The following is a 23,690-nucleotide window of genomic DNA, read 5'->3' as shown; positions in this document are numbered from 1 at the left end:
TCTTCAATACGTTTACGATACAGGCGAATAAAACCCGCACCAGAGAAATAAGAATTTTGTCGCGGACATCTCTTATTTCCTAAATTTTAAATACAAAATTATAGATAAAAAAAAACTTGTTAAATTTTAGTAATGTAGTAACTAATAATGTATCCATTTACTCAATCAAAATATTCGTTAAGTTGACTGAATTGAAGTTATCATCACATGTTTAGAGAAAAATGGAGAACGGACACGACAGAGTAGTAAGAATAACGGATATATTTTTTTAATATAAAAAATTACAATGACCTTATACTAAAGCTAATCGATGTCCCAGTCGACTAGAGATATAAAGTATCTCTGAAAAAAAATCAGGATTTTAAACTAAAGTTTTCAGTGAAATAAGCCTCCGGACATTGAAAATTAGGGTCTCGGAGAATCACCCATAACGTTCCGGGCAACTAGAAAAATGTGCCTAGGTTCCAGAGCTCACCATCGGCCCAGGTGTGGGATGCAGTATGTAAGCGAGGTAAACTACCTTCAGTACTTACAGATAAAAGCGTTAAAATCAACGTTTTTTTCTTTAAAACCAAGGTTTTGGAGAAAAAAATGCCTTAAAGTTAAAAAGGATGCTTGGGAATGAGTATCATGTGTCCCAACAAGACGCACCTCCAGCACATTCGGCAAATGGTATTCTAGCGTAGTTTCAGACTAATTTGTCAGTTTTTTATCCGAAACATGAGTGGCTACCCAGGCCTCCAGGTTTAGGCGTATTAGACTATTTTGTATGGTCATACATGCTTTGAAGACTAAATTTTTATAAAATCATAAACCTAGATCATCTCAAAAAGGTTATCGAGAGTATTTGGGATGAAATGTGAAGAAAACGGTGCGTGCCGCGTGTGATCCGTTTGAGAAGCGTTTGAGGCTGGTAAACAAGTTAATGCTGGAGTTATTCCAAAACATTTGTTGCGAATGTAGTAAATAAGAGTACCATTCATAAAATATAATAATAATGTAGTAACTATTTGTTCATTTTGTTTTATTGGCTATTTGTGCTGTATTCAAACTTATTGGACACGGTGTAGTTTGGAACTTGATTTTACCCCGTCTTAAAACAATATGTAGCTTTTCTTACAGATTTTTGAAATTTTTGATTATCTTAATATTGACCCCGTAAAAACCAGTTTTACTCCCTCGGGGGTAATTACCCCAGGTTAGGAACTGCAGTGCTGGCTTGCAATATGTGCGCAGGTAATACACCTATGTTTACTTCGACACATGCTAAGCGCTAAGTGCTTATAGTGCGGCCGGTCGCGAACGTACGATCGTTTTAATAAAGTAGTCGTTAATGACTTACGAGGCTCTATACACTAGTAGCCTAAGAAGTTCATCGATTTTAAGAATTCAGATTTCTACCTTCTTATAAATTTATATAACCGATAGCTCTCGTCTACAGAAAAAAAGTATTGCTAAAACAAACACAAAAGAATAAGAAAAAGAATAGGTACCTAAATAATATTAAACTTACAGGAAAAACTCATTTGAAACCCAATACCTAGTATTAACTTTATACTTTCAATCAAAAGATGAGGCACGTGTATACAAACAGCTTCCTTTCATAAGTAGAAACTTTGTCGTTCAGACTCCCGAATTTATTAAACACCTGAATCATCTCATTTATTTTAGGTCGTCAAATTTAAAACATTAAATGTTATGTCTTAAAAACAATTATGATTTTGTGCCTACATGACAATAATTATAAAGGAATGTACTTGTTAGCGAACAATTAGATAACCTACCCAGTCTACCCACTACCTACCCAGTTTATGAATTAACTCCACTCCACCTGTTTATAATCAAAACGCACTTGACAAACAAAGCTATAATATGGGGAAGGCCATACAAGCTTGTTAGGCAAAAGCTTCGGCCGTGGGCCCCCCCGCTAACACAGAGTCTCGAACCTCAGCTGCTGGATAACGTAGTTGCCGCTCTTTTTCCTCACAGGCCTCGGCAAAATCCACCGTCTATGGTTCTACCTATTAGGGCACCTGAAAGGCAACATGACGAAGAAACAGACACGCCGCCTGTCACCGAGGACGAGTTGGGAGCAGCGGTTTTGAGGTTACGGGCTAAAAACACGGCTCCTGGATTGGATGGAATCCCGGGTCGAGCCTGGGTGTTAGCCATGGAGGCCCTTGAACCTAGGTTACGTCGGTTTTTCAGTGCATGTCTTGAGCAGGGCCGATTTCCTGACTCCTGGAAAATCGGTCGATTGGTTCTGCTGAGAAAAGAGGGTCGTCCTGCGGATTCACCGTCAGCCTACCGGCCTATCGTGCTGCTTGATGAGGTGGGGGGGAAACGTTTGATTTTGAGCGTATTATTGCGACCCGTTTGATCAAGCACTTAATGACGAAAGGGCCAGACCTGGATAATTGCCAATTTGGTTTCCGGAGAGGCCGCTCAACAGTACACGCTATTTTGCAAGTGAAAAAACTAGCGGACGATGCAGTGTCTCAGGGTGATGTCGTCTTGGCAGTGTCGTTAGACATTGCCAACGCCTTTAACACTCTCCACTGGGACTGCATAAACGAGGCGCTTTTGTACCACCAAGTACCCCTACATCTTAGCCGAATAGTGAAGGCCTACTTACTGCGGCGCTTTGTAGCCTTCCCTGGGCAGCATGAATGGGGACGAAGAGAAATGGTATGCGGTGTTCCACAGGGGTCGGTGTTGGGACCACTCTTGTGGAACATCGGGTACGATTGGGTGCTACGGGGACCTCTTCTGCGCGGGGTAAATCTAGTGTGCTACGCAGACGACACTCTGGTGACGGCGCGGGGGAAAACATTTAGAGAAGCCGCTATTCTCGCCACAGCGGCCGTAGCCCACATTGTAGGCAAAATACGACGGTTAGGTCTGGAGGTCGCGTTAAACAAGTCGGAAGCCATATGTTTCCACGAGTCTAGAAGGGCGCCTCGGGCCGGAGCTCATATAATCGTTGGGGGTGTCCAGATCGCCGTGAAACCATCGATGCGATATCTGGGTATTATACTACCACTTTGACCAGCTGTCGCAGAAGCTGTTGGGCGCGGCTGCTGCGCTTGGGCGCCTGCTGCCAAATATTGGAGGACCGAAAGCATCTTGCCGCCGTCTATACGTAGGAGTTGTGCGTTCCATAGCTCTCTATGGAGCCCCAGTGTGGGCTTCTGGCCTTAGTGGCAAGAACATCACCCAACTGCGGCAAGCGCAACGGGTAATAGCTATTAGATTAATACGAGGGTACAGGACAGTATCGGGAGAGGCTGCATGTGTGCTGGCTGGATCCCTGCTATGGGACTTGGACGCTAGAGTCCTTGCGTCCATTTTCTTTTGGCGCGAAGAGGCGCGAGCTCGGGATTTCTGGCCAGCACCGCGTGAGATCGAGGCCAGTTGATCGTATTCTTAAAATATCTATGCAATTATCAAAATCATTGATGAGTTTAAATAAGATTTTAACAGCTTTTTCATAGGTTTGAAAGGTTAACATAAGTAAGTCGGAAATTTTTGAATGATTCACGGTTATTTTCATTAGACTTATATTGACCGGGATATAGACCGTGATTACCTTGTTGATTTTTGTCGAGCTCCCGATATTTCGACGTAGTTGCATGCATCATGATCACGGACAACCGTCCGTCAATATAAGTAAGTCTAATAGTTAACAGGCAAACTTAATGATATAATTTTATCATAAATATTAAAAGGTTTCGTTTTTAACAACAAAAATCGGAACACTTACTTTAAAAATCTTTACAGTGCATCTAAATATAATATATGTCAAAGAAACAACTACCTACATCAATTTAATATGTATTAAACATCTCATACGATACCGAGCGGTCTCGGTTTCAATGGAGTTTTGACGCCAATGTATCACTACCATTCGTAAGTTTATATATTTAGCATGTCCATACGAAGTAGGTATAATAATATATAATTATGTCTATGAAACGACCTACCTACTGTGGTTAACCCACATTATAATTATTTAGGCTGTGCGTTCATTTACCTATTGTATCGATTCCTCGTATCCTAAAATTAACAGTTAACGGAATACATAATTATTTTGTTCCGCCTACTTCGGTAAAGGTCTACATCATTTCAAATATGTCATTTTTGAAATAAATATTCGTCGCTAATTTTATTTAGTACCTAAAAGTACCTACATACTGTTATATATGTAGGTAGACATATAATTCTTACGATGTTCAGTTGGAATAAATCTGTCAACCTAACGGGCGTTTCCTTTAACCACCAGTTCCAAATTTAACATTGGCGACGAGGATGGGATATATTATTAGTGCAATAAAATGGCTAAAACCGTGGGAAAAGTCGCGTGCTTCGAGATGGATGGTGGAAATTGGCAAACTTATTGTGATCGGCTGGATATGTATTTTTTGGTAAATAAGGTGGAGGATAACATGAAGCTTGGTCAATCTGTGCAGCCCGAAGAAACCGTGTGACTGCAAATACGACGAAGTGATTAAAGTGATGGCTAATTATCTACAGCCGAAACCGTCGGTAGTAGCCGAAAGGTTCAAATTCCGTCAATGTCGACAGAGTAGCGGCCAATCTGTAGCTAATTTTATGGCGGAATTGAAGAAAGCGTCCAAGTATTGTGATTTTGGTGCTAATCTGGACGATAATATGAGAGACCAATTTGTGTGTGGCATAAATAGTGATTTTGTTAGGCAGCGATTGTTTGCGGAGGAAAGTCTATCTTATAGCAAGGCGGTTACGATTGCTACTACGCTGGAGGCGGCCGAACGGGATTCACATGCAATCGGAGATAAGGATAATGCTAGTGACAAAAATGATGTAAAATCAGTACATAAGATTCAACCGGTCAGTGCGGGACGTAGTCTATGCGAGGCGTGCGGCGACCCTCATCATAAACAAAGCGAGTGCAAATTTAGTCAATATGTGTGTGACGTGTGCAAAATTAGGGGCCATTTACGTAGGATGTGCCCGCAAGTTATGCGTGGCAGCAGTTTTGGGGCTAATCGTCGTGGCAATGGGGGCCGCGGGGCGGCAAACCGCGCGCGGTCATGGCGCGGGGGCTGGAGCGGCCGAGGCGGAGGCGCCAGGTCCGGCTTGCATTGGGTGCAAGGCCGGGACGCGGAGGCCGAGCAGGAGGATTTCATGGAGAGCGAGCGTGAACGGGACGGCGAAGCAGTTGTGAATTTGATGTCGTTAAACAAGTACAAGCCGGTGTGTATTCCTATTCATGTAAATGATCAAGTTTTGACTATGGAGGTGGACACGGGGTCAGCAATATCATGCATAAGTAGTACAACCTATTATAAATATTTTGCTAACTGTACCATGCACCCGTGTCGACTTTTACTCAGGTTTTATGATGGGTCCGGTATCCGGCCCCTGGGTTATTTGAAAGTAGACGTAGTTTACAAGAATAAAAGGAAAAACCTGGATTTATATGTAATTAATAATGGTTGTACTAGTTTGTTAGGCCGCCAATGGCTCGCCGAGCTGGGTATAGATATACCACCCTTTACGGTATATAATTTTAGTGTAGAGGACGGGTCTGTGATTAAATCGGGGGATAAAGAAACTTTAATTTTGGATGTACTTTCCAGGCATAAGCCGTTATTCGAGGAGGCGTTGGGCCGGTACACCGGGGGCAAGGCGTCGCTGTGTGTGCGCGAGGGGGCTCAGCCGATTTTCTGCCGCGCGCGCCCTCTGCCGTACGCGCTGCGCGCGCGCCTCGACGCCGAGCTGGACGCCATGCTGGCGGCTGGCGTCATCGAGCCCGTCGACCACTCTGACTGGGCCACTCCTCTCGTCATTGCCAGGAAAGCGGACGGAGGTATCAGGGTATGCGCTGACTATAAGATTACATTAAATAAAGTGTTATTAGTCGATAGGTACCCGGTTCCAAAGATAGAAGATTTGTTTACGAATTTAAGTAATAACTCGTATTTCACGAAGTTAGATTTGTCACATGCATATAATCAGTATGAATTGGACGAGGCGTCAAAATGTTATACGGTGATAAATACGCACCGTGGGTTATTTAAATATAATCGGTTAGTGTACGGGCTCTCGTCTAGCCCTGGGATTTTTCAAAAGATGATGCAATCGGTTCTACAGGGAATTCCGAACGTTCTGAATTTCTTAGACGATATCTTGATTACAGGGGCGGACTTAGATGATCATTTAAAAACAATAAATGAGGTATTTAGTAGACTAGAAAGTTGTGGATTAAAATTAAAGAAAAGTAAGTGCGTATTCCTAGCCGATAAAGTAACGTTTTTAGGCTTCAAGGTCGATAAACGGGGCGTGAGTGTGGACCCGGAGAAAATAAAACCTATACTAGAAATGAGCGCTCCAAAGAATGTGGCCGAACTGCGTTCATTTTTGGGCATGGTTAATTTTTATGGTAAGTTCGTGCGTAATTTGAGTTCGTATTTATATCCGTTATACCAGTTAGTCAAGAAAGGGGTACATTGGCGTTGGGGTAAGGAGGAAGAGGCAGCATTCAGGCAGGTTAAAAGGCTATTGTGCAGCACAGACGTGCTAGTGCATTTTGATATTTCACAACAGTCGGTGGTTACCTGTGACGCGAGTGCGCATGGCCTGGGAGCCGTGCTGGCCATGCGCGGGCCCGACGGCACCGAGCGCGTCGTGGCTTATGCCTCGCGTTCGCTGACGGCGCACGAGTTACACTACAGCCAGATTCATAAGGAGGCGTTAGCGATCGTGTTTGCCGTGAGTAAGTTTCACCAGTACCTTTATGGTCGTAAGTTTACACTGCGTACAGACCATAAACCGCTGGTGAGTATTTTTGGGCCTAATTGCGGCGTGCCTGTTACCGCCGCGAGTCGACTGCAGCGCTGGGCAATAGTGCTTTCAGCTTACGATTTTGATATCGAGTACGTTTCAACGGAAAAAAATACGGCAGATGCTCTGTCCCGGTTAATTAAGTCGCACAAGGATGAAATGGGAGAAGAGGCGGGCCAGATACCGGAACAGACTTACCTTCACTTTGCCGCTGATACTTTATTACTAGACTATAATAAATTAAAAACCTCAACGGCCTCGGATCCGATTTTAGGCAGAGTTTTAGGCTATATTAAGAACGGATGGCCCTCAGAGTGCGAAATTAGAGAGTTAAATCCTTATTTTAATAGGAAAGACGAATTATATACAGAACTAGGTTGTGTCTTATGGGGTCATCGGGTGGTGATTCCAATATCTTGCAGGGAGAAAGTGTTAAGGGAACTTCATGAACCCCACATGGGTATCGTGAAGACAAAGAGCTTAGCGCGGGGCTATGTATGGTGGCCGGGGGTTGATGAGGCTATCGAGGCGCGATGTCGCGAGTGCGGCGTGTGCGCCGCCGCGTCCAGCGCGCCGCCGGCGCACGCGCCGCGGCTGTGGGCGTGGCCAGATAGGCCGTGGACTAGGATACATCTCGATTTTCTTGGCCCGATCCGAGGTAAGACATATCTCATAATCGTGGACGCTTATTCAAAGTGGATTGAGGCTATAGGAATGAGTAGCACTTCCGCGGCTGCGGTGATACGTGTACTTAGGGAATTGTGGTCTAGGTTCGGCATTCCTAAACAGGTGGTTAGCGACAATGGGCCTCCATACACGAGTTCCGAATTTAAAAAATTCTTATCAGTCAACGGCGTGGACCAGGTACTATCAGCACCCTACCATCCTGCCTCGAATGGAGCCGCCGAGAGCGCGGTTAAGATTTGCAAAGCGGTAATTTTAAAATCCTTTAAGGAAAATGTAGACGCGGAGACCGCACTTTGTAGATTTCTTTTACAATATCGGAATACTGAGCATAGCACGACCGGAGAGAGCCCTGCAAGACTCCTACAGGGCCGCTCATTACGAAATAGGTTAGATTGTTTAAGACCAGATCGTAGTGATCATGTCCGAGCGGCGCAGGAGCGGCAGCGGCGCGCGGCGGGCGGCGTCGAGCGCGAGCTGCGCGCCGGGGACCCAGTCTGGGTACGACAGTATCGCGGTAACGATAAATGGTTGCCGGGTATGGTACGAGATAGGCGCGGAGATACTGATTATATCGTTGACACTAGCAATGGAACCGGGGTTCACAGGCATATTGACCAATTGAAGAATAGGAGAGTATCGCTAAATAACGGGGGAGGTAATGTAGCTAAGCGCAACTCGTTGATATTTCCTGGCAATGACGAGTCGGTCCCTCAGCCGGATGTGGAGGAACCGGGGGCGATGGGCTCGCCCAGCACCAGCGGGGACCATGAGCGGGAGTGTAGCGCTGAGCCGGTAGGGGTGGCGTCAGCCGCGTCCCCAAGTGCACACACGGCGGTTCCATGTACCGGTGGGAGTCCCAACATATCACCCGACCCATCCTCTGTGCATTTGCCTCCTGACAGTCCAGTCAAGGAGCTCAGAGTGCCTAGAATCCGCAAACCCCCATTCAGATTTGGGTTTGAAGATTTGTTTGTTATTAGCAATAAGTAGGTAGTAGGTACATAATAATAGCGATTATTTAGTACCTAGGTAATATAAATAAATATTTAGAGTTTAAGACTATACCAGGTTACAATATTTGCAATCTCTTGCTTCCGTAGTAGTTGGTATGTAAATGTAAACTAGGTTATAAGTAGTCTTTAAATGTTTAGTACCTGCCACCATATTATAACTGTACTTTTATAATCCCTTTGTTAACCAGTATACTGACGACGTAGGTACAAACAACAACGGACTTAACTAACCATCGGTAGACTTTATGTCCTTGTAATAGGGATTACAAATGTACAGCTAACAGTGGTGCCGATGAGTTAGTAACTATGCGTTGTCCTTGATAAGTTGATTTTCTGCACGTGTTATAGTTGGCCCTAGTATACCTATACCTCTATACTGTACCTATATATGTTTAGAGTAAGTAAGTAGTTTTGTAAAGTTGTACCTAAAGTTATTCGTAAACGCTTGCGGGCCAGGATTAACTAATAATCGTTGTCTCTATTTGGCACAGTCGAAGACCGGTCCGTAACCCTTTATGGATAAGGGACATACGTGTATTATATTATAGGATTGTATTATATATATAGTTACTCATACTAGCTTATTGTATGAATTAAAGGTGGAGGTGTTATATATGTAGGTAGACATATAATTCTTACGATGTTCAGTTGGAATAAATCTGTCAACCTAACGGGCGTTTCCTTTAACCACCAGTTCCAAATTTAACACATACAATCACGCCTGTATCACATAAAAGGGGTAGGTAGATGCACATGAACTACTCAAGATTCAGTGCCAAAATAAAAAATAAATTTAAAATTAAAAGGAAAAAAAGTAAAATAATAATTTAATAATACACCCCATTGTTAGCTGTGAGTTAAATGCGGATATCAAAATTTGGAGAGCGTGAGCGGTAGTGACCAAAGAACATAATGCTGCGTCGTAGTTGATCTTCGGTTCGAACCCGTTAAAACCATTTATTTGTGCGATGAACTTTATGTTTATTCCTGAGTCCATAGGTGTTCTCTATATGTATTTATACATTTTTTTATATATTAATGTTGGTTATATTGGGGCTAGACGATGTATGTAAGATACATTTTTTTAATTATAAATGGGCTTACTCTTGGCCACAGACTAGCCAAAGGCAAAGTGGCCTACGATAGAGTGAGCTTGCCCAGAAGATGTCTGTTCACTCTTGATTTGATCCCACAATATTTTTTTTGTATCCAAGAACTAACATAAATATTAATATAAGATCAGTTTCCATAAAGTGTTTTCTCAGCGTTCTCCCTGCCTGTAGGCGAGTGATCATCAAAAACGCGTAACGTGCAGCGCCGTATGCGCGTCACATATTAAACGCCTCGGAAATAAGTGTTTCAATGAAAAAGGACGGTAGTTATTAGCACCTATTTCTTTAACATTTGAGTTTAGTTTCGCAGATTACAGTTTATGTTATAGAGGCCAATATTTTTGTAGTTTTATTTTCAAGTTTCATCTTTAGTTTCGAGACGCACTAGCAGTACTTACTGCCAGGTACACCTATGTATTTAAGGTTTATGGTTCAGCCGCCATGCTCTGAATTGTAAACCTTACCTACTTTGTAATAAGCAGAACTCGGCGGGTGTGAGCTATTATTTGCCTGATTATGACGTCAGACATCTCAGAATGCCAGGAAAATAGCTCACCCTCGCTGACCTCTGGTAATAAATTTTACATGATATCATAGTTTTATTATGCTAATCGGGAAAAAGCAATACTTAGTGAAAGCACCTTTAAATTTGCGGTGTACATGTCACGCTCCTAAGAAAACATAGTACCTATTTTTTTGCTACGCGTGTATTCTTGAAATGAATAGGCAGAGTACATGAAAATGCTCAAGTTTCCAAATAAATGTTACCAAATAAAGAATCGAAAGAATACAAATTTGTGATATTGCAGTGATAGGTTGCATGTGCGTTCCCATTGAGGGTCCACGTTAGAATTTAGAGCTTTTGAACGTGTCAGTCTTTAGTAATAGTTCTCAAACGATTGTAAATTCAACCAATAATTTGTAAAAGTAGGCACTCAAAAGTTACATTCGGTTAAAGGTGGACCCTCAGTCGTGCATGTCAGGTATCCATATTTCATAATCCACTTCAAATTTACAACTTCTGTAAATGACTACTCTTAGTAAAAGATTTGTAAAACTAATTTCATTAATTGTGACTCCTTTCTGCTAACTCAATACGAAAAAATGGCATGTAGAATGTGGTCGTAGATCGTGCAGATCGTGGTGACACGCGGGTGATGAGAGGCAGGGAGTATCCATCTTCTAAAATGATCATGTTGTTGTCAACAGTGGCTGGTATGTCGGACGTGTGGGTGGACCTGCGGATGCCCCGGTTCGTCGTGCACCAGCACAACGCCACACTCCACTGCGACCACAACGTGGATGCAGACTCTATTTATAAGGTACGTACCTACTATTGCAGTCTAGTCTATGTTTTTTTCCAACGAGTAGGTTTGCGGGACTCATAGCTTTTCTCCGGAAAGCCCTGGGTACATAGCCGAATGGCACAAACGCTCACGAAACGAAACGCTCGTAGATATCTATCTCTATCGCTCGTGCGTATTGGCGCGACAGAGCCAGACTACTTTTCGCGGCGTTTCGTTTTCGTTTCGCACCTGACTGGCTATAACAATTGACCCAAACGATTATTTTTAAAACCTACAATTCCGCTCTCGCGTAGAACCACAGAATATATAATAGTACAAGTACAGAAGGCCCACTGCTTTGATGTTCATGACATGCCGCCTTTTTAAATGCCTACAAAATTCTAACAAAGAAACGAGCCGCACGTGCGCGGCGCCCGGCGATAGGGTTGCCTACGGATTAAAACGATTTAATACTCAGATAAAATGTTATACTATTATATTCAAGTCGTGGGTACTTTCTAGGTATAAATATATAGTATTTATAAATTTTTGTTTAAGTTCCAATATCACAAGCCTTATTGAATCTTTTCGGGGTCTTAATCAATAGTAGATCTGTGTAAACATGTCCTATGGTATTTATTTTATTCAAGATATCTATTTAACTAAGCATTATTAGCCATTCCACACGCGGACATCGCATATGAACCTTAAAAAAAACTCGCAACGTAAAGTAACATTAGAAAGTGCGAACGTGCGTTCCGTGAGAACGCGCGCCACCCCTGATTAGGCCGCGAACTCGCGGCCGCCGGCATGTACTTGTAGCGCGGCGATAGAATCGCGGAGTGAGCCGCCCCTGGTAGAACTTAAATAATGTTGACGCTTCGATCTTGATTCTTCTAGCGACTCTGAAAAAATAGACTTTTGTCCAAAATTCAATTATCCCAGTTGATTATATCTAATACTCGTAGGTACCTATTAGTCTGAGTAATTTACTTCCTTAGGAAAATGTGTGTAAATATCAATGAGTACCTCATTTCATCTACTACACTACACCATCAACGATTTCATTAAAACGAATTTGTAAGACATGTTTATCTAATCAGTTACGCAAACTGTTGCTGCCTTTCAACGAACCATTAATATGTTATTAGTGTAAACAATTTGAACTTCAGGGAAATATTTGACCTGTAAATGGAGTAGGTGTTAGGTACTTTTAAAGAATTTACCAAATGAAGTAAAACTTGATAACAACCGCTGTCGGAAAACTTTAAATTGATGAGATAGGTAAAGGTACTTGGATTCTGTCAAAAAATGAGTTTAACAGAAGAACGAACGTAAGCCTGAATGTGAGTTATAATGTTAAGCAAATTAATGCGATAAGAATAATGAATTATTAAAATTATTTTACTTACGAGTATGTAGGATCTTTGCGACAATTTTTTGGTAGATAATGTTTTGGTTTTATGCCTCGGATTCATGAGATAAAAAATAAAAATTTGCAGATTTTTTTAAGAAAAGAGTGGGTATTTATAAACATAAATACCATTTTGTTATATAGGTATTGACAGAAAACAAAAAAATATACAAAATATTTGTATAAACTTTCATAGCAAAGATCATAGCTATTTCGCTCAGTGTTTATTTTACTATATTATTTTTAAATCATGCTAAAAGGGTGAGAACCAGTCGTCGCCTTAGAGACTTGTTAAGCTTTTAGTTGGTTCTTAACTTTATGTTTGCAGTGTGTGATCTACCTGAACTGGGCCTAACTTTTTTGAATAAAACTACTTATATTTATAATAAGTATAATAACGAGTCTACATCTACATACAACAGAATAATCTGAATAATGTTTTACTAGAAGCGACAGCAGCTAGATATTCCATTACAATTTATTTTACATGCAAATTTTATTATAATACAATTAAGCAGAATTACATAGTCAGATGTAACTAGACCTTAATCCACGTAAAATTACAGTCCATTAACCGCGTACCTTTCCACAAACTAATTAAATAAGAAGAGCAAAAGAAAAGAACAGGCGCTGTCGGCACCCAGCCAAGGGCACTCTGCAATGAAATCTCAGCGAAGAGTGCAGGATAACCCGGGTTTGATCGAGGATTTCCGCAAGCTCGTTCGTTTTTTGAAACATCAGGCGATATTCGAATTTATTTTGTGTAGGGTCCAATCTCATCGGGATACTTATGCATAAAACATCGGTTCTTAACATACGATGTTGGTGATAGCTGTTATAGAATTTGGTACAATCTCCCATTATAACAGTTAGGTTTTTACTAAATACTTACATGTTACGGTTAACCAATTTCCCAGGTCACTTTAGAGCCCTGTCTTATTCACACCGTGCTACTGTTTGCCATAGAAGTCCCTTTGACGTTTACTGTGAAAAGGTTCTACAATGGACTAGAATTATAATTGGTTGACTGTACATAAAATTACGCATGTATTTATGCAGCATAATGAAACTGGCGAAACTGCTTAAAGGGTATAGCCGGGTAACCATAGTGAAACTGCCCTAAGCGAAAAATATGATTTCCTTTTACTGGATTGTATACCTATGTATATGTAGTGCTTTCACCAAATATCAGGCCTCAAATGTATTTGATTAAAAAAAAATGCAAAAAAGGAAAAACATTTTTATTTTATTTTAGCCAAAGTACTTATCCGATTTCTTTGTAATTTGGATATGTTGTATATACAATTAATGTCAATTTCTAAAAAAAAATTATTGCGTTATGTCATGAAAAAAAAAGAAAAAAATTGAAAAAAAAAATAGTAGGTACTTGCGAGATAGCGACAGTTACCATATTTACATATTTTATGTATAATTTAATAATGTTTAACATATATTTTTTCAAAAATAAAAATCGGGATTAACAGTGTGAAAAAATCGGATTTGTGACATCCCATACATTGTTTTCATCCAAAATAACTTGTACGTGATTCCACTAGAACGTTTTATTCCCAACGTATTTTGAATTTAGAATGCGAGTAATATAATTAAACTGAGAGCGAACCATAAACTCCTTGGCTGTATGCGGCTGGGCGTACGACATTTGAATGATTAAAAAAAATAAAAGGCGGGAACGGGCAAATAGGCACGAATAGTACTGAGTGCTAATTATCGAAAGATGTCTGTTTCTTTGATAAATAAAAACGAAGCTTTGAAAAAGCTATTTTCAAAACTCCCGACCGCTAAAGATAACGGTAGCGTAGGGGCCGTTTTCCCATTTATCCCTATGGACGTATTAACCCCGCATTCAGTATTAATAGTAATTTAATTACTCGCATTCTAAATTCAAAATACGTTGGGAATAAAACGTTCTAGTGGAATCACGTACAAGTTATTTTGAATGAAAACAATGTATGGGATGTCACAAATCCGATTTTTTCACACTGTTAATCCCGATTTTTATTTTTGAAAAAAATATATGTTAAACATTATTAAATTATACATAAAATATGTAAATTTGGTAACTGTCGCTATCTCACAAGTATTATTTTTCTTTTTTTTTTAATTTTCAACTCAATTTTTTTTCTTTTTTTTTCATGACATAACGCAATAATTTTTTTTTAGAGATTGACCTTAATTGTATATACAACATATCCAAATTACAAAGAAATTGGATAAGTACTTTGGCTAAAATAAAATAAAAATATTTTTCCTTTTTTTGCATTTTTTTTTAAATCTAATACATTTGAGGCCTGATATTTGGTGAAAGCACTACATATACATAGGTATACAATCCAGTAAAAGGAAATCAGTTTTTTCGCTTAGGGCAGTTTCACTATGGTTACCCGGCTATACCCTTTCAATACCACTCTTTTCAATTAGCGAGCTAAAATAAAAAACCGAAATTGTGAAATTGTAAGGTTATTACTGTTATCAATTAACACTTTCGAAACCGGGCTCTACGCGGCGCTACGACATTTTCGCTACATACGGGGAAACCATGTAATCGGCTTATCGAAAGTGTTAAATAACTCGTAGCTTAATTAATATCAAGTATCTACATTATTATTTTTAATACAGATAAGATTCCTGAATGATTAATTGGTGCGACTAGCAGCCCATAATGCTTGATATTTTTCAACTCGTGAAAAACGTTGTCTAGAACTTAGATTTGTCTCATTTAGGGAGAATAAAAGCTATCTTTTTGTGAGTTGTACCTATCAGCATTTTAGCAGTACCCACCTCAGAGGAGGCTAAGCAAATATTTAGTTTTGCTATTGATTACTTTAATAAGTACAATTTGTAAACACTAGAATAAGGTACAATGGGGCTGGCATAATCATGTTAATGATTTAAGTCCCTAATAATAAATGAATAAAAAAAAAAAAAAAATTCAAAATGTTCAGTTCTCAGAACTGTATTACGTTTTTTTTTTTAAATTCAAATTAACATTTTTATTCAACATTAACATTATGGCTATAATTTAATAATCAATATAAAGCGCTTTACTTTCGTGACCTGATCGGTACCATAAGTTATTAACGTGTTTACTCCGAGTTTTCAATACGTTCCTAACTTTACAGCTAAGGCGCTCTCTTTCTGATTGTATGAAGTCAATAGAACCAGAACTATTTGACAGTCTCTAGTGAAAACTCAATACTTTACGTGAGTAATCATTGACAGTCACTAGCGTAAATGTAAACCACCAATTCACTGTGATGTGTCATTACTGTCAAATTGTATAACAATCCCACAACATTTTCTCGATTATATTTGCAATTTTAAATACAATTATGACTAATATGTATTAATTTATAATATTACGTGAAATTCAAGAACAGCTTAAATGTAGCAGTTAGTCAGTAGTTCGATAAAAAGATAAACCAGTTATGAAACCAGTGTTTGATACTTTTACAAAGGTAATGAGTTATATTTATTCATCATTTTGTACTGTTTAGCTACAGTTGAGATGATTATATTGGTTGCTTTCAGAAAAAGAAGATATTATTGAAAACAATATTTCCATGCCAGCCGTATGGTATTCAGCAAACCCAACGTAGAAGATTGTTCAAATTGATAAGGAATGAGGCAGTTAAGAATCAACTGATTACCTACAGCAGCAGGCAGTACCAATTCATGGGCATGTTAGTTCCTCAATGCACAATACTTGTACCTGTAGTCACCATAACACCATATCTCGTGGGTATATATTAGAAGTGAACCAAAGGAAAAAACTTCAAAAAAATTATCCTATTACTGAAATAAAGTATCTCATTCTGTGACTTTGTTTATTTTGTAATATTCTTGAGTAACAGGCTAAGTATTTAATAAATTGATGTGAAACGAAAACTAAAAACCTAAAATTCAGCGTTTTCGTACATATCAAACATCAATTACAACGACATCGACATAGGTAACGACAAAGTCTAAGGTAAGGTATAGAACTTTTGAAGGCGATAAGCCATTATGGGGTGTATATGAAGATTATAATTTGGTACAAAAGTGAGTAGAAAAAGCATTTTGAAACAAGTAAAAATTGTATCTAATTTTTTGGCAGGGCACGTAGCCAAATGCACAAACGATTATGATTAACATCGTTATCGTAGCTTAGCTATCTCTATCACTTTTCCGTATTGACATGACAGAGCTAGACTGAATTTCGATCGGCGTTTAGCGCATAGATTTAAAGTCCATGGTTCAGCGTCAACGATTGACATTTCAGCTAAGTCCTAGTGTCAAAGTTGACAAAGCTAATTTTTATTTGTATTTATTAGGAGCATTGGCAACTTGGCAATCAGCACAAACATACAATATTTAATACAACATACAGCAGAAGAAACAATTACAGGAATAACAATTACAGGAATAACAATTACAGGAATAACAATTACTTTGTTAATCATAAAAGTAATATTGCACATATTGAAATGCTAAACTTATGACTATTTAGTAACTACACAATACAATGTTTTATGAATGAAAAGAAGTATTTTTGAACAATTACAAATTATTTACAAAGCGCCAATAGTGTGCATAATAAATTCATAAATTATAGGGTTTATGCCTACAGCCTTCAAGTTCATTTCCCGGTTCTTTGCTTGGCGGAAAATCCCAACAAACCCTAATAGGGATAGGGGTAGGGTTAGGGATAGGGATAGGGGTAATCGGTCGGCAATCGGTAATTGTAAGCGATAATGCGAGAAAGTACTTTTTACCCACCGACAATAGTGCTCAGATACGGAGCTATGTGAGTTCTGTTGTACAATATGTAATTTCCTCAGTGTATATAGAATACATACCTACTCGTACCTACTACCTACGCTGTGGTTGCTGTGTAACATTTGTACAACCACTGTAAGCATTTCTTTTTAAAAACAATAGTAATATGAGTAATTGAAAAAAACGCAGACAAACGTCTGCATAGAAACCTACGGATCCAAATGAAAATTTTATTATTTGTATATGTTTGAATAAGAATTCTTTTAGTACGCGAGCGAAACCGCGGGCAAAAGCTAATTCTATATAAGATGCTATGTACCCTTTTTCTGTAAAAAATATTTCTATTTCTTTACTACTCAAGAACATCACAAATAAACAAAGTCAATTAATGAAATACTTTATTTTAGTAACAGGATTATTTTTTGGAGTTGAGGTTTTTCCTTTATTGGAGCACTTCTATACATATACCTGTGATGATCATGGCCAATAATACCATTAAGTGCATCGCGGAACAAAAACACCTATAAATTGGTACTGCTCCCCTCTTCTGCTGCCCTAAGGTTTTGAGTAGCGTAACTGCCAGAGTGCCACAGTATTAATATCAATTGAACCATCTTCCATGTTGACTGAATACCATACGAGTTTGTTCGGAAATATTGATTTCAATCATAGCTTCCGTCATCTTTCTGAAACCAAAAACTGCTTTGAGCATTATAATCATCTCAATTGTAAATAGTACAAAATGATGGCCAAAAATAACTCATTACCTTATTTGATTTGTTCACTGGTTTATCTTTTTATTCAATTTTAGCTAATCTTGAATTTCACGTAATATTATAAATTAATGCAATATGTTAGTCATAATTTTATTTAAAACTGCAAATATAATTGTCAAAATTCCGTGTGATTTTTGTATAACTTGACAGAAATGTCACGTCAGAATGACTTTGCCTATGGTTTGAGGCCTACTACCGAATACCGAAGTTATCGACATGTGGACATGAGTCTCTTTTACTCTTATCAGTATAAAGTGAAAGAGGAAGAATCCCTCAGTGCGTATGTTTCGAAATTTGCAGTAGACCCTATATTGACAGATTTCGATAGGTAAATTACATTTACTTATGATTTTAGTTCCATCGCGTAAACACCAGAGGCGTAGCATTCGCCTATAGTTCTTTCTCCGTTTATTGATAAACTTAGAAAGGGATAGAAGCAGCTTCTTTGGCGTGAAGTTTGGCACAATATATTGTAAGCAAACGTAAACTCACTTACTTTCTGAGTAAAGTAATACGGCTCTCACTTGGGCAGCCCATGGTAACGGTACTGCATCCTATTTGCCGAAAAATAGTCCGGTCTTACTCGCCTTATGTTTATGAAACAATGGGCTCAACTCAAATCGGATAATAAAAAGCTATCGTCCGGAATAAAATAACGAAACTTTAATAAATCAAATCCCTAAGGGACCATCACCGCCACACTCAGGCGATGCATGCCTTAAGACGCGGAACGGACGTCAGCGCCGCGTCGCTTGAGTTTAATTTAAAAAACGCCTCCTCAGTACATTTTGTATAGGAAGGACGGGCCAGGGACGTCGCTTGGCGCGCCCCAGGCGACGCGGCACGCGCCAAGCGACGCGTCGCCTGGGGGCGCGTCTTACGTCCTTCCTATATAAAATTTACTGAGAAGACGTTTTTGAATTACATTCGGGCGGCATGGCGCTGACGTCCGTTCCGCGTCCCAGGACATGCGTCGCCTGAGTGTGGATGGTCCCTAATGTACCTACTCAAGAAATCACAACTTGATGTCTATTCTCGGAAATTTGTAAATAAACGGACAAATATTAATGTTTTACAAACTCGTGGATCGTTAACTTTTAAGTAATTGTCCTTGGTTAGGTACATGTATCAAAGGATTCCGTATATTTTAATATTTAAAGCACCCCTTGTAAGTTATAACCTCCTTTTGAAGGGGTTGGAAGAAAATCACATTGTTAGGTATATTAGTAGTGACTGGCTGCCAGTCCATTACTCATAGTCAGTAGTCGATTTCCACGGCACCCACGGGAAGAAAGAGGGTTCTGAAATCTGTCACCGAAAAAACCGTCGTCCGTGAAAAAATCTGAATTAAACCAATGCATAGATAATTATGCAGATTATCAGTGTGATATATGTTTTTGCACATACGTGAGAACGTTGCAACGTTCCCCGAATGCTTAGGTACATGTGCACATGTACCTAAGCATTTACACAACAATTGGCCAAATCACTGCTTCGTTTCAATAGAGCCGAGCGTTACAGGGACGCGCCATGCATGGCATGCGAAATGGAGAAATCTGCTTTTGATATGATATTAACAAAATTATTTATTTGAAAGCAACATACCTACCAAGTCGTAATAAACAATTGTACTTTTATAGTACTTAGCTAGTACCAAAACCAAACATGTGTATATCTATACTTTCGTCGATATAAAGGATCGGGGGGTTGTTTTATGCGTAATCCTAATAGCCGAACTATAATTATATAAAAATCACTAAAACAGATAGTCAGAAGGTGAAATGTAGAAATGTATCTCTATTCAGAAAAGTATTTCAGGGTAGCAGGCACCTTAAGCACGTTGTTTCATACGCCTGTATTGACTTTAAAAGCTCTTCGGGTAATATCGAATCAATGTCAGACTAATAATATATTAATACTGCTTTTGCTCACTCGTCTACCCGTGTCAACGTGACCCATGCCAATAGATCACATATTTAAGACAGATTATGATGTCGTTGTTTCCTGATGAGTAAATAAATAAATAAATATATTGGCTCAGTACCACGGTAAGCTCAAAAAGGGTTGTATTTTGGGTACTCAAAACACTACACATACTTAATTAAATGAATATTTGAATACATTGAGGTCATCTGTGTCCATAATACTTATTTATATCTTTGAATTGGCGAAGCCTGCATCTTATGCGTGAACCTTATTTCTTTTTCTAACTGAGGTTAATTTCAGGTTGTGTTCTACAAAGATGCGAAGCACTTCATGAGGTACATCAGAAACCGAGACCCGCCGTATGAGATAATCCCTCTACCTGGAGCTGTTATTGATGTAAGTAATCTATACCATATACTGTATTATTGTGAAGAAATACACGCAGACCTCTTTATACCTTGGCTGCGTTTATCGTGAATAAACACCAAACGTTTGAAAACTAAGTTACTTCATTATATTTATCGCCTTAATTTTTTATATAGTATAATCAATAAAATGACCGCTTGAATTATTAACGTTAAAAGCTAGGTTCGGTTCAGACAATTGAAATAATAATTTAAATTGTTAGTTGCGTAAGTAGGTATCTATAGGTATATTTTATCATTGATTAATTATAGACAAGGTGTAGTTTCTGTATTTTACAATTTAATGACAATTTAATATTTTGCAATTGTATAAATCAGTTCTACGTACCTATCTCAAAACTTTAAAGGGCCAATGAACCTACTGTATATTTTTATAGAAATACACGTGAAAATTTCCTATTTTTGTCTTTTGTGGGCATATAATTTTCGTCAAACTCCTTGATTGTGCTAATATGAATATATTACTACCAATAAAATATTACTACCATGTTTTATCACAGACCAGTACCTAGGTAATTAATATAGATCTATAGAACATTTTAGATTACAAATCAAATCCAAATGAGGATGAGTCCCTTCAATTCCCTTGACGGAGAGGTATCAAAATTTGCAAAACGAGTTAATCCTTGCCTCTGTCAAATTAACAAAGTTGAAAAGAGTCAAAATCTAATTGATGATCAAGGAATACCGTACCTACCTATGACGAGGCGAGCACACCGAACCTACAATTATGAAAATTAGTTTAGTTTCAAATTGTGATGGCTATATCGAGGTCATGATAAGTCATTATTTAATTATATAACTATTAATAGTAGTCACTACACAAAATAAGTAATAATATTTTTGTTAAACTTTCTCGTTTTTTTGTAATTACCTACATACCTACTCCGTTAAATAAGATTTTTGAATGATTCACGGTTAGTTTCACCGGGATATATATCGTGATTTTTGTTTCTTAGCGAGCTCCCGGCACGAGTACGTATTTTAACACAGTTCTATGCGTTATGGTCACACGGGGTGTTAATCCCTGAGGAAACGACAAAAAAAAAGTTTATCACGACTGTCACGATCTATATCGGTGGATATTATAGGTTAATATAAGTCTAGTACTCTGATAGTATTAAATACTTTTAAACTTTCACTATTATTGCAAATATAATTTTGTGAATGAAAATTGTGGCAATAGGGTCAAGGACATTCTAATCAGAGTCTATGTTGAAAACTCAAATAAAAAAGAAATTATTGCACTTGAAATAGGAGGATCATTTTGTGTACGCGGCTGTAATGTATATAGCTATTGTGCCTGAGCTATAAATTCACATTTTTGACACATTTGTTTTGAAGTATAAGTATGTTGTGATGTGGCTAAGACGTATCGTTTGCCAAATCTAGCGATTATTTACGAATTGGTTGTATCGATTAGGCCCTATGTACAAGGAGGCGCTTAAACAAATATACGATTTCTATCAACTTACTGAAATGTCATTTGAATCGAAATGACAGACTCTGCCACAGCACCACCAGCACTAGTTTAAAAATGATAATGAATGATAAATGACATAATAAGTAAATCCTGCGTGATAAATTAATGTCGTAAAATATTCATTAACGAAGATCCGCAAAAATGTAACATAGTGTTAGATTATGTTTAAAGTAAGCGATATATTGTTTTTAGGTACTTGATTTTTTTAAATATTATTACAGGATTTTATTTAAAATTTCATTAGGTCGCGCCAGTTTACGTTTTGTGGACGCTGTCATGTGTCAAAAATGTGAACTTACAGCTCCGGGACAATAGGTGGCATTTTGTGTTTGACTATAATTTCTCAAAGTATTGACATACTTTTGACAAATAGCTGGATCCGTTACCTACCTAATATTATATCGTTTTTGTAAAAAAAAAAAATAAGCATATCATTTTTATCGTAGTCTGTAAAACATAATATATGCGAAGGTAAATTCGTGGCCTAAAATCGAATATCACCTTTATTTGTTTTGTAACAAAGCTTTGCCGGTACGTTTATACAGTGTGTTACGAGCAAGCGGGCTTTCCTTAAAGGAGCGATATGCATAGTCACTTAACTTAACCACGCCCATTATTTAATAATTAAATAAAAAATTGACTGTATAAAATTTAATATTGTCTTCGGTTACCGCGATACTCGTGAAATAAAACTATGGAAACGGATTAAATCGCATATAATGAATTTACAATTCTGAATTAATCCATTTCCATAGTTTTATTTCAAATATAAAATTTATAAAAAAAATAATTGCTAGCAATGTAGGTACATCACAGACACTTATCAAGTAAGGGCAATGACAGCTCATAAAGTATGAGCGATGTGAGAAATGACGTTACGAAGCGCACGCAGTATACATTAAATGTGCGGATTTCGGAAAATTAATTATGCAGTTGATTTAAATAACTATAATTTACCGATGTGCGCAAACTATTGCTAATTGATAATATTATTACTGCGCAACTATGGGAACGAATCTAATTATTTTTAACAAATAACATTCATATTATTAATACTGGTTTTAATAAATGCCCGGATGGTGGTGACACACTGTATATTTACCCTCGGCGTATCCATTTCTTTATTTTCTACTTTTGTTTTAACGTTCGTTTTCTATTTCAGATAACGACCGTATCCTCTACCACTGTGACATTAGAAAAATTAGATTTCCCGGCCTCAGGATCATACGCTTGTGAGATTGCCTTAGATTCGCCTTTATACTCAAAAGTCTCTAGAGTATACGAACTCAATATTATCGGTAAGTTATCCTTATACAATATAACATTTTTAGACAAATATATATTATGTTATTATTTCTAAACTTATGTTACAACTTATATATACCAACTCTGCCAAAGAATCTGAAAACTTGTTTTATGCGATTCTGCGTTTACTGTTTACAATTTATTATATTAAACAACCTCTCGTTTAACTTATTATTTTGCAAAAAAACATGTTTTAAATACCTACAAACGTTTAATATTTCCATTATTTACAGTGCGTCAGAGGTATCGGCCGAAAATAAAGATTAAAAACAAACGTTTTTCTCCGAACGACTTCTTGGACGCAACCTGCCACAGCGCCCCTGCGCACCCCGCCCCGCACCTCACCTGGTTTATAAATAATGTCAAGGTAAAGTTTAGGTACCTACAACTCCAAGTTTAAATAAGACTGAAGTTGAACGTTCTGTGTCACTGAACACCTTCCTCTCGGAAGAAAAAGTAACCGCTGACTAACGACGTCACTTGAGAACTTTTGCTGTAGCAGATGTCGAGCAACGAAATGCGGTGGATTGTAAAGACGTGATGCTAACTTCAAATTATTATGAGATTAGATTATTATGCCATTATAAGGTTACGTTGCTAATTTCCCATACGTGACGATTATAGAAAATTGGTTACCATAATTTCAATTTTGAAATGAGTCC

General features: G+C 38.3%; 1 protein-coding gene across 1 annotated transcript in view; it reads left to right on the top strand.

The window, feature by feature from the left end:
* LOC125242287 overlaps positions 1-23,690 on the top strand; it is a 108,299-nt gene that overhangs the window by 79,609 nt on the left and 5,000 nt on the right. Inside the window, exons 3-6 of the mRNA XM_048151055.1 lie at positions 10,847-10,959; positions 20,116-20,211; positions 22,886-23,021; positions 23,262-23,395. Coding sequence (XP_048007012.1) covers positions 10,847-10,959; positions 20,116-20,211; positions 22,886-23,021; positions 23,262-23,395 — 479 coding nt within the window. The remainder of the gene's footprint in view (positions 1-10,846; positions 10,960-20,115; positions 20,212-22,885; positions 23,022-23,261; positions 23,396-23,690) is intronic.

Source organism: Leguminivora glycinivorella, chromosome 1 (genome assembly GCF_023078275.1).
Source record: "Leguminivora glycinivorella isolate SPB_JAAS2020 chromosome 1, LegGlyc_1.1, whole genome shotgun sequence".
NCBI lineage: Eukaryota > Metazoa > Arthropoda > Insecta > Lepidoptera > Tortricidae > Leguminivora > Leguminivora glycinivorella.
The sequence above is the reverse complement of the archived record's forward strand: the minus strand, read 5'-3'. Positions and strand labels throughout refer to the sequence as shown.